This window comes from Aotus nancymaae, unplaced genomic scaffold (assembly GCF_030222135.1).
Source record: "Aotus nancymaae isolate 86718 unplaced genomic scaffold, 86718_ANA_hifiasm-v0.15.2.pri h1tg000028l, whole genome shotgun sequence".
NCBI classification, from domain to species: domain Eukaryota; kingdom Metazoa; phylum Chordata; class Mammalia; order Primates; family Aotidae; genus Aotus; species Aotus nancymaae.
This window is the reverse complement of record NW_026988441.1, coordinates 7921322-7935999: the sequence shown is the minus strand read 5'-3', so window position 1 is coordinate 7935999 and position 14678 is coordinate 7921322. Positions and strand designations below refer to the sequence as shown.

At 57.9% G+C, this 14678-nt stretch overlaps 1 protein-coding gene across 2 annotated transcripts; it reads right to left on the bottom strand.

Moving 5' to 3' along the window:
• Window positions 1–470: 470 nt before the first annotated feature.
• On the bottom strand, window positions 471–11891 carry BBC3 (BCL2 binding component 3). 2 transcript variants are annotated; one of them, XM_021668548.2, is made up of 4 exons: window positions 11543–11891; window positions 7250–7538; window positions 5661–5851; window positions 471–1567 (listed from the first exon to the last, which is right to left on the bottom strand). In XM_021668548.2, exons 1-4 carry the CDS (start codon window positions 11657–11659, stop codon window positions 1451–1453), a joined length of 714 nt encoding a protein of 237 aa, XP_021524223.2. In that variant the 5' UTR covers window positions 11660–11891; the 3' UTR covers window positions 471–1450. The 2 variants fall into 2 exon arrangements, with proteins under 2 accessions (XP_021524223.2, XP_064237194.1); XM_064381124.1 differs by lacking the exon at window positions 11543–11891 and adding an exon at window positions 10034–10304.
• Window positions 11892–14678: the final 2787 nt, after the last annotated feature.

The following is a 14678-nucleotide window of genomic DNA, read 5'->3' as shown; positions in this document are numbered from 1 at the left end:
TAGGCTGGAGTGCAGTGGCTCAGTCAGGGCTCACTGCAGCCTCAGCCTCCTGAGTAGCTGGGACTACAGATGCACACCACCACCCCTGGCTAATTTTTTTGTATTTTTGTAGACTCGGGGGTTTCTCGGTGTTGCCTAGGCTGGTGTTCAACTCATGGGCTCAAGCAATCCACCCACCTCAGCCTCTCAAAGTGCTGAGATTACAGGTGTGAGCGATGGCACCCGGCTGAGCTTCACTTTTACCGAGAATGGGGATGATGAAGGCTGGGAGCTTCCCAGTCTGGGGGAGCCCAGGCCCCTCAGCCTGATGAAGGCTGGGAGCATCCCAGTCTGGGGGAGCCCAGGCCCCTCAGCCTATCTTCTGATGCCGCCACAACTACTCAGGCCACCTCTCCCACCCACTCACAGAGCCTCTGACTAGAAGGCTTCTCCAAGGCCATGCTGTAGAGAAGGCAAGCAGAAAGAGTATCCACTCTTCCAATCTGATTTTATTGAAAAGGAAACATACAAAAATCATGTACAAAAAAAATTAACCAAACATGTACAGAAAATTCATTCCGGTATCTACAGCAGCGCATATACAGTATCTTACAGGCTGGCCATCCCTCCCCGCTCCCAGACTCATCCCTCTTCCGAGATTTCCCCCCCTCCCTGACTCCCCGTCTTCCCCCCAGCGCTTGGCCCTGGGGACTAAGGCTGGGGCAGCTTCAGCCAAAATCTCCCACCCCCCAAATGAATGCCAGTGGTCACACGTGCTCTCTCTAAACCTATGCAATGGGATTGATGGGGCGGGGGGCAGTTGCGGGCAGAGCACAGGATTCACAGTCTGGGCCCCTCCTGGCCACCCCCCACCCCCGGATGAAGGTGAGGCAGGCATGCCCACCACCACCTGCCGGCTGGCTCAGGGAAGATGGCTGGGCGCCGGGCTGGAGCAACCGGCAGACGCGCCCCACTCTCTGGCTCCAGGAGGCTAGTGGTCACGTTTGGCTCATTTGCTCTTCACGGGCCCCCTCCCAGGAGGAGGGGGGGAAGCACCAGGGGCCTGAGGTCAGGCCCAGAGTGAAGGAGCACTGAGAGGAGAGCCCCCCAGTGTCACCCCTGCAGCTGGAACGGGCACCAGCACAGCAGCCTTTCCTGAGATGGTGGTGGGCAGCAGAGGCGGGCGGCTCAGTCCCCACCCCCTCGGTCACCGCCGCCTTCCGATGCTGAGTCCGTCAGCCCTCCCTTCCCTGGCATCTGGGCCAGGGACCCAGGAGTCCGCATCTCCGTCAGTGCACCCAGGCTGGGCTGGGGCTGGAGTGGCTGCCCCAGCCCGCCCCTGGGACAGGCAGGGCTGGGAGTCCAGTATGCTACATGGTGCAGAGAAAGTCCCCCGCGCTGGCCAGGGTGTCAGGAGGTGGGAGGGGCCTGCCCCCCGAGTCCCTGACGTCCACCGGGCGGGTGCAGGCACCTAATTGGGCTCCATCTCGGGGGCTCTGTGGCCCCTGGGAAAGGGCAGGAGTCCCATGATGAGATTGTACAGGACCCTCCAGGGTGAGGGGCGGTGCTGCGGCTGCTCCTCTTGTCTCTGGGGAAAAGAGAGAGAAGGGGCAGTTAGCAGGGGCCTGAGTGTGGTGACAGGAGTGGGGATGGTCAGCTCCAGGGGAAGTGAGGCAGCAGTCTCGCCCACCCTATTCTAGCTCCTCTGCCTACCTGGGCTAACGTTCACACCTCGGAGGTCACATCCTCATCCAGGACATGAGACCAGGAGGCAGAGAGCCGGGCAGCAATCGAGTGCCTAGCACATGTTAGCTGTGACCGCCCCGTCCCTGTTGTACATTTGGGAAAGGCATCCCACAAGGGGCTGAAGGATGAACTGCAACCTATCCTGCCCCTCCCTGCAGGGCGGCGAGATGAAGAGAAAGGAGCAGCGTGCCCATGAGAACTGGGAAGAGTTCAGCCTCCACTGCAGAGGCTCTTTTTTTTTTGAGACGGAGTCTCGCTCTGTTATACAGACGAGTGCAGTGGCACAATCTCGACTCACTGTAACCTCTGCCTCCCAGGTTCAAGCAATTCTCCTGCCTCAGCCTCCCAAGTAGCTGCGATTACAGGCGTCCGCCACCCTGCCCAGGTAATTTTTGTATTTTTAGTAGAGATGGGGTTGCACCATGTTGGCCAGGCTGGTCTCAAACTCCTGACCTCATGATCCGCCTGCCTCGACCTCCCAAAGTGCTGAGATTACAGGTGTAAGCCACCGCGCCAGCCAGAGGCTTCAACAGAAGCACTTCTAGGCAACGCTGAGTGAAACCCCTGCCCTCCCTCCAGTGGCAGGATGAAGACAAGGTGGTCTCTAGGACCCTCTCAGCTCCAAAATGCTAGGAACTGGGAAGGCAGGAAGCTAGGTCCCAGGAAAGCCTCCTGACTGGTAAAAATTAAAGGCAATACTAAAAAGTGTACAGAGGCCAGGCGCTGTGGCTTACACCTGTAATCCCAGCGCTTTGAGAGGCCAAGGCGGGAGGATCACCTAAGGTCAGGAGTTCGAGACCAGTATGGCCAACGTGGTGGAACCCCGTCTCTATTAAAAATACAAAAATGACCAGGTACGGTGGCTCACCCCTGTAAACCCAACACTTTGAGGAGCTGAGACAGGCAGAATCAACTGAGGTCAGGAGTTCAAGACCAGCTTGGCCAACATGGTGAAACTCCGTCTTTACTAAAACTACAAAAATTAACCGGGTGTGGTGGCAGGCGCCTGTAATCCCAGCTACTCGAGAGGCCGAGGCAGCAGAGCGCTTGAACCCAGGAGGCAGAGATTGCAGTGAGCCAAGATTGAGCCATTACACTCCATCCTGGGCAAGAGACTCCGTCTCAAAAAAAAAAAAAAGTGCCCAGAGAGCTGCAGTCCTCTGCCACTCCCTATAGCTCCACATCCAGGCTCTGTGCTAAGCAGGGACCACCTAACCTCCTCCCCTTCAGGTGCAGGGTAAGGAGAAACTCACTTTACAGACGGTTACATGATCCTGATCATCCTCATGGTTAAAGCAGTGAGTCACCCGGTACCAGCCCAGCCTCCTCAACACTCCCTAGCAACTCTTGGGGCCAGGAGATGGAGGCAAAGGGTACACATCATATTGGCATAAGTTACAAAACCCACCACTGTCACAGTGCGTGGGTGCCACATGGTGAGCAAGCTAGCATTCACATAGTGAGGTGGACGGTGAGCAGACCACCTAGGTACCTACTGTAGAGACACAGGAGCGCACCTGGAAATATGCATGATCGGGACAGGAAAAAAGTCAATAAACAATGGTCGTGTGCAGTGGCTCACGCCTGTAATCCCAGCACTTTGGGAGGCCGAGGTGGGTGGATCACCTGTGGTTGGGAGTTTGGGATCAGCCTGGTCAACATGGTGAAATGCTGTCTCTACTAAAAATACACAATTTAGCCAGGTGGGGTGGCAGGCACCTGTAATCCCAGCTACTTGGGAGGCTGAGGCAGGAGAATCGCTTGAATCTGGAAGGTGGAGGTTGCAATGAGCTGAGACCATGCCATTGCACTCCAGCCTGGGCAACAAGAGCAAAACTATGTCTCAAAAAAAAAAAAAAAAAAAAAAAAAAAAAAAAAGCCAATATATAAAATCCAAAATATATTTAAAAATAGGCTGGATGAGGTAGCTCAGACCCGTAATCCCAGCACTTTGGGAGGCCGAGGCAGGAGGATCACTTCAGGCCAGGAGTTTGAGACCAGCCTGGGTAACACAGCAAGATAAGATCTCTACAAAAAAATTAAAAAATTAGCCAGGTATGGTGGGCCTGCCTGTGATCCCAGCTAGTTGGGAGGCTGAGGTGGGAGGATCCCTTAAACCCAGGAGCTGGAGATTGCAGGGAGCTGTGATGGCACCACTGCACTCCAACCTGGGAGACAAAGTGACACCCTGTCTCTAAACATAAAAAAATACAATAGCTATCCTAAATATCCATCAGTGAGAAAATAAAGAAAGATACTATGTTTATCCAACAGAATACTATGTAGCCATGAAAATAGCTTTTTTTGTTTTTTGTTTTGAGACAGAGTCTCATTCTGTTACACAGGCTGGAGTGCAGTAGCCCGATCTCAGCTCACTGCAACCTCCACCTCCTGGGTTCAAGTGATTCTCCTGCCTCAGTCTTGCAAGTAGCTGGGATTACAGGCATGCGCCACCATGCTCAGCTAATTTTCCTATTTTTAGTAGAGATGGTGTTTCACCATGTTGGCCAGGCTGGTCTCGAACCGGCCACCTCAAGTGATCCACCTGCCTCGGCCTCCCAAAGGACTAGGATTACAGGGGTGGACCACTGCACCCGGCCGAAAATGGCTGGTTTATTGTTTCTTTTTTTCGATGGTCTTGCTCTGTCACCCAGGCTGGACTTCAGTGGCCCCATCACAGCTCACTGCAGCCTCGACTTCCCTGGCTCAAGGGACTCTTTCACCTCAGCCTCCCAAGTAGCTGGGACTACAGGCCCACGCCACCACACCCGGCTAATTTTTTTTTTTTTAAGAGACGGGGTTTTACCATATTGGTCAGGTTGGTCTTGAACTGACCTCATGATCCGCCCGCCTCGGCCTCCCAAAGTGCTGATTACAGGCGTGAGCCACCGCGCCCCACATTTTTGTATTTTTTGTTTTTTTAAATAGCGACGGGGGTCTCATTATGTTGCCCAGGCTGGTCTGGAACTCCTGGGCTCAAGCGTCCTTCCACCTCCGCTTCCCAAATTGCTGGGATTACAGGCGTGAGCCACCGAGCCTGGCTAAACATGGATGGATGGAAGCTCTTTTGCCCATAGGATGAATCTGAAGCCCAATATTGTGAGAAAAAGGAATTCTGGGGAGGAACAAACACTATGGCATGGACGCTAAGCTAAGAATGCCCCATGATCCTAAGCAGTGTTTCTGGCCTGGTAAATACGGAGTAAAAGCAGCAACACCTGCAGGGGACGAGCGCGGGTAACTTAAGAGGTTTCCCTTGGATGCACGGAGGGGGAAGGGATGGGAGAGTGAGGAGCTTCACCACATGCGTTTCTGCGGTTTTGTTTGGCTTTTTAATAAGCAAGCAATGGGGGTGTAATGTTCAGCCTCAACAGAGCAGGCTGGTGGGCGCACGATGTTAGTTATTTCCCATTCTCTGCTGTGGGCCTCGGATATTTGTTTTAAAAAAAATCGGGGCCCCTGGGCGGGGCCTCCCGCAGGGCGGAGCTCCGGGCCCTCTCCTGCCCTCCCCCGGCCGCCCCGGCGCCCGGGAAGCTGTGTGGCGCTGCGGGCCGCGCGGGAGGGACGGCAGGGGGCGGGCGCGGCGCGGCTGCTGACTCACCGGCTATAAATAGCCCGGGATATATGAGCCGCGCCGCCCAACGCCGCCCTCAGTCCCCGCGGCCGCGGGCCACGGGCGCGCCGCTTCTCTCCGCGGCGGCCTGGTTCTCGGTCCCGGCCCTGGGTCGGGCTCCGGCTGTGCCAGCCTCGTCGCTGGGCCCCGGGGCGGCTCTGCGGGCGCGCGATCCCCCCCACCCACTCACCCCCACCTGCCTGTCCCCGGCGCGACCCAGCCGCGCAGGGCAGCAGCTGCCGCACATCTGGCGGGGGCCGTCTGCCGCCCCCTCCTCCGGCGGGAAGTCCCACCTGCCGTCTACCCCGCCCCCAGCACTCACCCGCCGCTCGTACTGCGCGTTGAGGTCGTCCGCCATCCGCCGCAGCTGGGCCCCGATCTCCCGGGCCCACTGCTCCTCCTCCCCGCGGACTCCCGGGGCCGCCTGGGTGGGACCGCCCGCCAGGGCCCCCGGGGCGCTGGGCACGGGCGACTCCAGGTGCTGCTCCGCCAGCGAGAGCGAGGGCTGAGGACCTTGGAGAGGCAGAAGGGCGCAGTCAGCACCCACCACCCCTCCAGGCCTAGAGGTGTCCCGGGCTGCTTCCCTGTTTCCTAGTCACTGCTCCCCTCCTCATTTCTAGCGATTCCTTCTTCTCCGAGTCAATTTCTCAGCTTCTCCTCCCCAAGCACCAGAAAGCAGGAAGGACCTGGGGACGCCGCTCTGGGGTCACCTGTTTGGCCAGCTACGTCCCCATGGCCCATGTCAGTGTGGAAGGTAGGAAGCCAGAGAGGTGACCCCAGGGGGTGGTCAGGCCTAAGGACCTCTATTCCCCCACGGGGCCACGTTTTGCCTGTTCCATGTGACAGGCAGGGAAACTGAGGCCCGCCCTTAGGGAGTATCGCAAGGTCACACAGGGATACAGCGACTGACCCCACCCAGACCACAAGCCTCAGGTCTCCAGCCCTCTCCAGTCCAACCACAGGGAAGCCACACCTCCGGATGTGGCAGAGGCCTGGAGACCAGAAGGCCAGAGACTGGCAGCTTCAGAGCGCGGGCCTGGGGGTGCTGGGACTCGGGAGAAGCCTTCCTGCCCCACCCCCTTCTAAGCGCTCTAGGAGGCTCCGGCCCTCCGGTCCCACCAGGTCCGACCTGAGGGTTCCCTAAGGCCCACAACCAGGGCCTCAGTTTCCAGTCTGTGACCCTGGCCTTGAAATCGGTGTCCCTCTCCAGGGCTTCCAGGAACTGAGCTAGGGAAGTTTTCTCTTTCCTTACTACCCTCGGGCCGCAGGGACAGGATGGGGGATGGGAAACCAGGACACACTTTCCCAGGCTACAGCTCCAGCCTGCAGGAATGGGGCTCCCTGGGCACCACAGGGTTAACAGCCCATCAGGCAGGGGACCTTTAACCCTTCCCTCCCCAAGACTCCCCCCTCCCCGAGGGGACTTTCCCAACACAATGGCCCCGGCTCCCTCTCTTTCCTCCGCTGGGACTGCGGAGAGGGCCAGTCCTGGCCAAAGAGATGCAAATAAAGGCAAAAAGCCCCTCGACCCCTCCCCAGAGCCCGGAGGTGACCATCCTCCCGCTCAGCCCACACTCCCTCCAACAAGAATCATCCAGGGGGGTCTAGGGGACCCAGACTGGGGGAGGGGGGCTGGGATGCAGCTGTTGCCCGAGGCCCGGAAGAGACAGTGGGCTGCAATTCGGGGACTGCAGTCAGATTCCAGGAGGGACTTCCCACTTGACCTCCCCCTCCACCCCCAGCCTCCGTCTTCCTGCTTCTTGCAACACAAAGACCACATTGGCCACACCCTCCCAGTGGCCCGGCTGGGCTCGCCACCTCCCCCCGTCCGCTCCCACTATCCAGTTCCTCCGAGCCTCCGGGCCCTCTCTTCCCGGCTGCTAGCACCCCGGGGGCGGGGCGGGCACTCACCGTCCGGGCGCGGGCCTCGGGGGCGGCTGCGGGGACCCCCAGGCCAGCGGGGGCCCCCCAGGGCGGCGGTGACGGCGGGTGGGGCGGCGGGGGCGCAGAGGTAGGCAGCAGGCAGCAAGGCGGGGGCGGCGGGGGCGGCGGGCAGGCCGGACTCGCAGAGGCCGCAGGACACGGCCGAGGGCACCAGGCGGCCAAGCGGGAAGGGGCGCGGGCCGTCGCGGGCCAGGCCCTCTACGGGCTCCGGGGAGCTGCCCTCCTGGCGTGCGCGGGCCATGGCGCTCCCTGGGGCCTGCGGGACACGAGAGGAGGAGCAGGTCAGCAGGGAAGTGCCGGGCCCACTGAACCTCCAGCCTCCCCAGGGTCAGGACCCAGATGGAGAAGAGCGGAGGTGTGTGTGCCGGCGGAGGGGGTGATGGCCCCACAGAGACACGCCCAACCAGGGGACGACACCACCGGGGCCCCGCTGGCCTGGGCAGCCTCCCGGGCACACCGTGATGGGCACACAGGGGCCCAGGACGGCTCTCTCAGCAAGGACCGGGCTCACACGGGACGGATGGAGGGGTCTGGCAGGTGTATGAGAGCTGTGACAGTCCCACAGAACAAACTCACTCCACTTGGGACTCACAGCGGGGGCTAGTGGGCACAACTTTCCCAACACAGCTACGGGCACGCTGGGAGGGCAGCGAGGCACAGTGAGGCCCCCACAGCACACACACAAGGACTCACACGGGACTGGCCAGCCTGACCGCCCACCCTACTTCCCACCTGCACGCAAACACTGAGATGGCCCCAGCATCGGACATCACTCCTCAGTCCACACGAGATACACACACACACACACACACCCCGACCAAAGCAGGCACATGCAGACAATCACAAGTACTCTATACACAGCACACGCTGGCTGGCAAAACCCATCCTCACACACACATCCAAACTGTCAAAGTCTCACACACTGACCCACTGTTGATATGCCCAGGGGCACACGCAAACACAATGTAGCCATTGCAAACACACACACACACACACACACACAAGCTAGGCACTGCCTCAGTTCCCAAACATGCCCCTCTCCACACACACACACAGACACACACACACTCCAGAGATAAGACCTGCACACCTCGGGACTCAGATATCAACACAAAACACGCACCCACAGACACACATCAACACCCCCAAAACACACCCACATGTCACCAACTCAGGACACACATAAATCAGGCACACACAGACACATGCCATCAGCCCCCGACACATCACCAGACACCAGGTGGGCTACAGCCAGCAGACACCAACCCACCCTCTTCCTGCAACCCCCAAACACCATCACCAACTGTCAGCACCACACACACACACACACACTCTACAGCTAACTCAATCCCACACAGCCCAGCAGCACACACACCTAGCGCACCCACAGAGAACACTGGTCTCACGTGACTGACATAAACACTACACACACGCAGCCCACATGACACATATGAGCCAGCCGATCGCAGTGACAAGCCCCTCAGACCCAACACACACACAGAGGCTCAGACACAACCACATCCAGAGGCTGCCAGCAACACCCACCGTCTACACTGCATAGACCCCACAGATCCTGGGTCCTCAAATCCCAGACGCTGATGCCAGACACACAAGCCAAACCCAGACTGAGACAAGACAGCCCCCCCAACCCCCACACACACAAACACACACACCTGACAACTCACACAGACACCTGGACAGAAAACAAACATCTGCATTTAGCAGGCGCAACATCACAAACGCTGGGCAAAGACACATGCCCCGGAGACACAGAGAGCCAGCCACAGCCAAGACACAAGCACACACACCGCACGGTGTGTCGGGCAAGACACACATAAACACACAAACAGCGCACTCCAGCAACACACACACACACACACTCCAACCTCCACACCCCAGCACGCGCTGGCAACACGGACCCCCAGTCTCACCCCTGAAGAGCACATACAACTCTCACCGAGAACACACACAGGTCCACCCACTCCACGGGCAGGGCACCCACAGACAGAATCCCACACAAACAGGGGCGGGGACTCACGCAGACACCCCGACGGGTCAGAAACCCCAACATTCCTCCGGATCGACACCTCCACTCCCTGCAGAGCCCAGCACAAACTCGGAGCCAGACACGCGCACACACCCAGGCGAGACACCTGCAGATCCACAACCCCGCACACGCGCGCTCCCACGGCGGTCCCAGACGCCCCACTCCGCTGTCACAGCCACCCCCACCGCCGCCACGTGCGCCCGCCCCGCCCGCCAGGCGAGCGCGGGGCCAATAACCGGCTGTTGCTGGGGCGCAGCCCCCGCCCGTAGGAGCCGCAGACTCCACGGCCCGCGAGCCGCCCCCTGTCGCCGCCCCCAGCGGGCGCGCGCCCTGGGTGTGGCCGCCCCTCCGTGCCGCCCCCCGCCCCTCCCGGACTTTGGGGGCTGGGGCACCCCGGGGTCGACCCTCTTCCCCGGGGTCGCACTGGCCGCCAGGGGGCGCTGCCGAGCCCGCACCCCATTGTTTGTAAACAAACCCGCCAGACCGCCGAGGCACCTGTGCGCCCAGACCCGGCGCCCCAACGCCGAGCCGCCTCCCTCCCCGCGACCCCAGCCCAGGGTCCCTCGTGGGGTTTGGTGGGAGGCGCGGTGTGGGGAGGCAGGGCGCCCGCACTGCTCGCCGCCTGCACTCCTGTCACCTCCTCCAGGGAGCCCACCTGGCCTGGCCGATCGCCGCCGGCGAGGATTCGGGGCGCGCACACTCACCCCGGGGGCATGAACACGCCGGAGGGGGCGGCGGTGAGGGGCGGGCGGCTTCCTTCAGGAGGGCGCGCCCGCCGAGCGCCGCTCTCCGCGGCGGCTGCTGCTGTGGCTGTCGCTGCTGCTGCCGCTCTGACTGCAGTGGCGGCTGCTGTGGTTGTGGCTGCTGCTGCTCCCCGGGCCGCAGGCGCGTCCGCGTCGTGGCCGCCGCTGCTGGGATCACTGGTGCCGCCGCCGCCGCCAGGCACCCGCTCGCATGTGGCTCGCGCCGCGTCTCAGGCCGCCCGGCGGATCCCGGGCCCGCTCCGAAGCCGCCCCGCCCCGCCCCGCCCCGCCCCCGCCCGGCGGGTCCCACGCCCCGCCCCCGCGTGACGCCACAGCCCCGCCCGCCCGCCGCGGACAAGTCGGGACTTGCAGGCGCGCGCTGCGCCCCCCCTACCTCCGAGCGGGGGGTTTCCCTGCAGCCGGGGACGGGGCAGGGCCTGGCCCGGGGCGAGGAGGATCCAGGCGCGGTGCGGCGGGGTGCGAGTTATCGCCCAGACACCGGGACAGTCGGACCCACAGAGTGGGACCCACACATCCGCAACCCGAAGGATGCACACACGAACCGACCGACGGGCGCTCCAGGGTACACAAAGTCACGTGCAGGTAGAGCCCTAGGGGTGCACTCACAGGGAAAAGGCCACAGTGTCACCAATGCACACACCATGGACAGGGGCATGAACACACACACACTGCTGGGGCGCACACTTGCACACACCCAGACGCAAATGTACAGACTTACAGGGTCCCCAGGACAAGCCGATGGACACAGTGACAGAGCCACACACAGTGGCACAAACACCCACACTGATAATGACACCCGGACCCACAAACTGTTCACATACATCCCTACAGAACAGGCACCCACAGTGAACACACAGTGGTGCAACCACACAGACACAGGCGGAGTGCTTATCAGGTAACACACACCTGCTGACAGGCACAGAGGGCACACACACACACAGAGACACCCGTTACAGGGATACCTGGACACACGGTCAAATCCAAACCACACTCCAACGGGGACACACACAGACGCACTCCCCCAGTTTCACAGCTAACACGTGAAAACGATCAGAAACCGACATTCGGAGACACAGACCAAATCCAACATAGAGGAAACTGACCCCCCGACACATGTCACGAAGCCATACCTGTGACAGCTTCTTGCTAACTGGCCCACTGACTGCACACATGCTGGAGCATCCACACCTGGCCTCACTCACCACACATCTGGCAGGGGACCCACGTCGAGGAAGAAGCCCTAGGCACTTGGCATGGACATGCCCAGGCAGACCCCACGCCACATTTCAGCTTTCTGTTCCCTTCCCTTTTTCAGTTTCTCATTGTCACTTCCCTGACCTGCCCTGGGGTCCTTTCTTCTTCCAAAGCCCTGGACTCCTTCTCCTCCTTTGCACTTTCCATCCCTACTGGGTCCCATCCAATCCCAGTCACCTCACCAGAGTGACTCACCTTCCAGTGCCTAGTGTGGGGCTGGCTGACAAAGGACCTCAGACTTCTCACACTTGACTGCTTCAGAGCCCACAGCCTTACATCCCCCAAGAGAAGCAGGTAATCCACGTCTCCCATGAAATCTCACCGTTTTAAACATTGGGGACTCTTCAGCCTTCCTCTCTCTTGCCCTTTCCCCGATTATTCATTCTCCCTTCCTTCTTCCTGGTGTTTTCCAAACTGTGGGTCATGAGTAAACCATGGATTATGGTATCACTTTGGATCTTACTTTTTTTTTCTTTTTGAGACTTAGTCTCGCTCTGTCACCTAGGCTGGAGTGCAGTGGCTCAATCTCAGCCCACTCTGCACCCTCCGCCTCCCAAGTTCAAGCAGTTCTCCTGTCTCAGCCGAGTAGCTGGGACTACAGACGCCTCCCACCACGCCTGGCTAATTTTTGTGTTTTTGTGTGTTTTTTTTTTTTTTTTTTTTTTTTTTTTGAGACGGAGCCTTGCTCTGTCGCCAGGCTGGAGTGCAGTGGTGCAATCTCGGCTCACTGCAACCTCCACCTCCTGGGTTCAAGCGATTCTTCCATCTCAGCCTCCCGAGTAGCTGGGACCATAGGCACGTGCCACCATGCCCGGCTATTTTTTTGTATTTTTAGTAGAGACGGGGTTTCACCATGTTGGCCAGGATGGTCTCGATCTCTTGACCTCGTGATTCGCCCGCCTCAGCCTCCCAAAGTGCTGGGATTACAGGCATGAGCCACCACGTCCGACCTTTTTTTTTTTTTTTTTTTTTTTGAGACAGAGTCTGGCTCTGTCGTCCCGGCTGGAGTGCAGTGGCGTGATCTTGGCTCACCGCAACCTCTGCCTCCCGGGTTCAAGCCATTCTCCTGCTCAACCTCCCAAGTAGCTGGGATTACAGGTGTGTGCCACCATGCCCGGCTAATTTCTGTATTTTTAAGTAGAGATGGGGTTTCACCATGTTGGTTAGGCTGGTCTTGAACCCCTGACCTCATGATCCACCCGCCTCAGCCTCCCAAAGTGCTGGGATTACAGGCGAGAGCCACCTTGCCAGGCCTTTTTTTGGGAGGGAATCTCACTGTGTCGCCCAGGCTGCCAGGCTGGAGTGCAATGGCACGATCTCAGCTCACTGCAACCTCCACCTCCGGGGTTCAAGCAATTCTCCTGCCTCAGCCTCCTGAGTAGCTGGGCTTACAGGTGCATGCCACCACACCCGGCTAATTATTTTTGTATTTTTAGTAGAGACTAAAATTGGTCAGGCTAGTTTCAAACTCCTGACCTTGTGATTCACCTGCCTTGGCCTCCCAAAGTGCTGGGATTACGGGCCTAAGCCACCACACCTGGCTTTTTTTTTTTTTTTTTGAGAGGGAGTCTCGCTCTGTGGCCAGGCTGGAGTGCAATGGTACAATCTCAGCTCACTTCAACCTCTGCCTCCTGGGTTCAAGTGAGCCTCCTGCCTCAGGCTCTCAAGTAGGTGGGACTATAGGCTTGCGTCACCACGCCTGACTAATTTTTGTATTGTTAGTAGAGACGGGATTTCACCATGTTGGCCAGGATGGTCTTGATCTGACCTGGTGATCTGCCCACCTTGGCTTTCCAAAGTGCTGGGATTACAGGCGTGAGCCACGGTGCCTGGCCGATAATTTTTTTTTTTTTTTTTTTTTTTTTTTTTTTTTTGTAGATATGGGCAGTCTCGATATGTTGCCCAGGCTAGTCCTGACCTTACCAGGTTAAGCAAACCTCCTGCCTTGACCTCTCTCAGTGCTGGGATTACAGGTGTGAGCCACCACGCCTGGCTGATCTTACTGTGTTTTACTCAATAAGATGCATTCACATCCGACCAACTGGCTCTTTATTGAGATATATTTACACACAAGAACAATCACTCTTTTTAAGTATATTTGTAAGTGTTGATAAAAGTACACAATTTTATACTATGGCAACCACTTCCTGAAACTTTACTGGCCCTAGACAAGACATTTTGTTGTTTTAATTAAGACAGACTCTGGCTGTGTTGCCCAGGCTGGTTTCAAACTCCTGGGCTCAATGGATCCTCCCACCTCAGCCTCCCTAGTAGCTGGGTTTGTAGGCATACATGACTGCTTTGACCAGAGTTTTAAGAAAATGACAGGCCTGGTGCGGTGGCTTACGGTTGTAAAATCCCAGCACTTTGGGAGGCCGGCGTGGGTGGATCACTTCAGGTCAGGAGTTCGATGCCAGCCTGGCTAACATGGTGAAGCCTGGTCTCTACTAAAAATATAAAAGTTAGCCAAAAGTTGGTGGCACATGCCTGTAGTCCCAGCTACTCAGGAGGCTGAGGCAGGAGAATCGCTTGAACTCAGGAGACGGAGGTTGCAATGAGCAGAGATCATGCCACTGCACTCCAACCTAGGTGACAGAGCAAGACTCTGTCTCAAAAAACAAAATCAACTAAAAAATATAATTTTGAGGCCAGGTGCGGTGGCTCATGCCTGTAATCCTAGCACTTTGGGAGGCCGAGGCAGGCGGATCACCTGAGGTCAGGAGTTCAAGACCAGCCTGGTCAACATGGTGAAACCCCGTCTCTACTAAAATACAAATATTAGCCAGACATGATGACAGGTGCCTGTAATCCCAGCTATTCAGGAGGCTGAGACGAAAGAATCGCTTGAACCTGGAAGACAGTGGTTGCAGTGAGCCGAGATTGTGCCACTGCCCTCCAGCCTGGGCGACAGAGCAAGACTGTCTCAAAAAAAAAAAAAGAACAAAATATAATTTTGAAAAATTATGAAGTCAAGGGAAAGTATTTTGTGAAAATGTTATTGATGTATAGTGAATACATATTAGGTTACAAGGAAAGTGTGTTTCTGACTGTAGATCAAGTTCAAAGACGTTTGAGAAATGCTGCTTTTTAGACACTTATTAAATGAGATCACGCTGGAAGTCATTTAGTGCAGTATTGGACATACAGTAAGTGCCTATTAAGTGTTAGCTATTATCACTCGTATAACTAATTCTTGTCAGTATTTCCTCTGTGCCTGACAGTGACGAAGGTGGGAGGGGGCAGTCTCCAGACCTCTGTGAGCTCCTGGTCCCGCCTGTCCCTCTCACCTCTCATTCACTTATCAGTGTCCAGACTGCCCATTGCAGGGCAG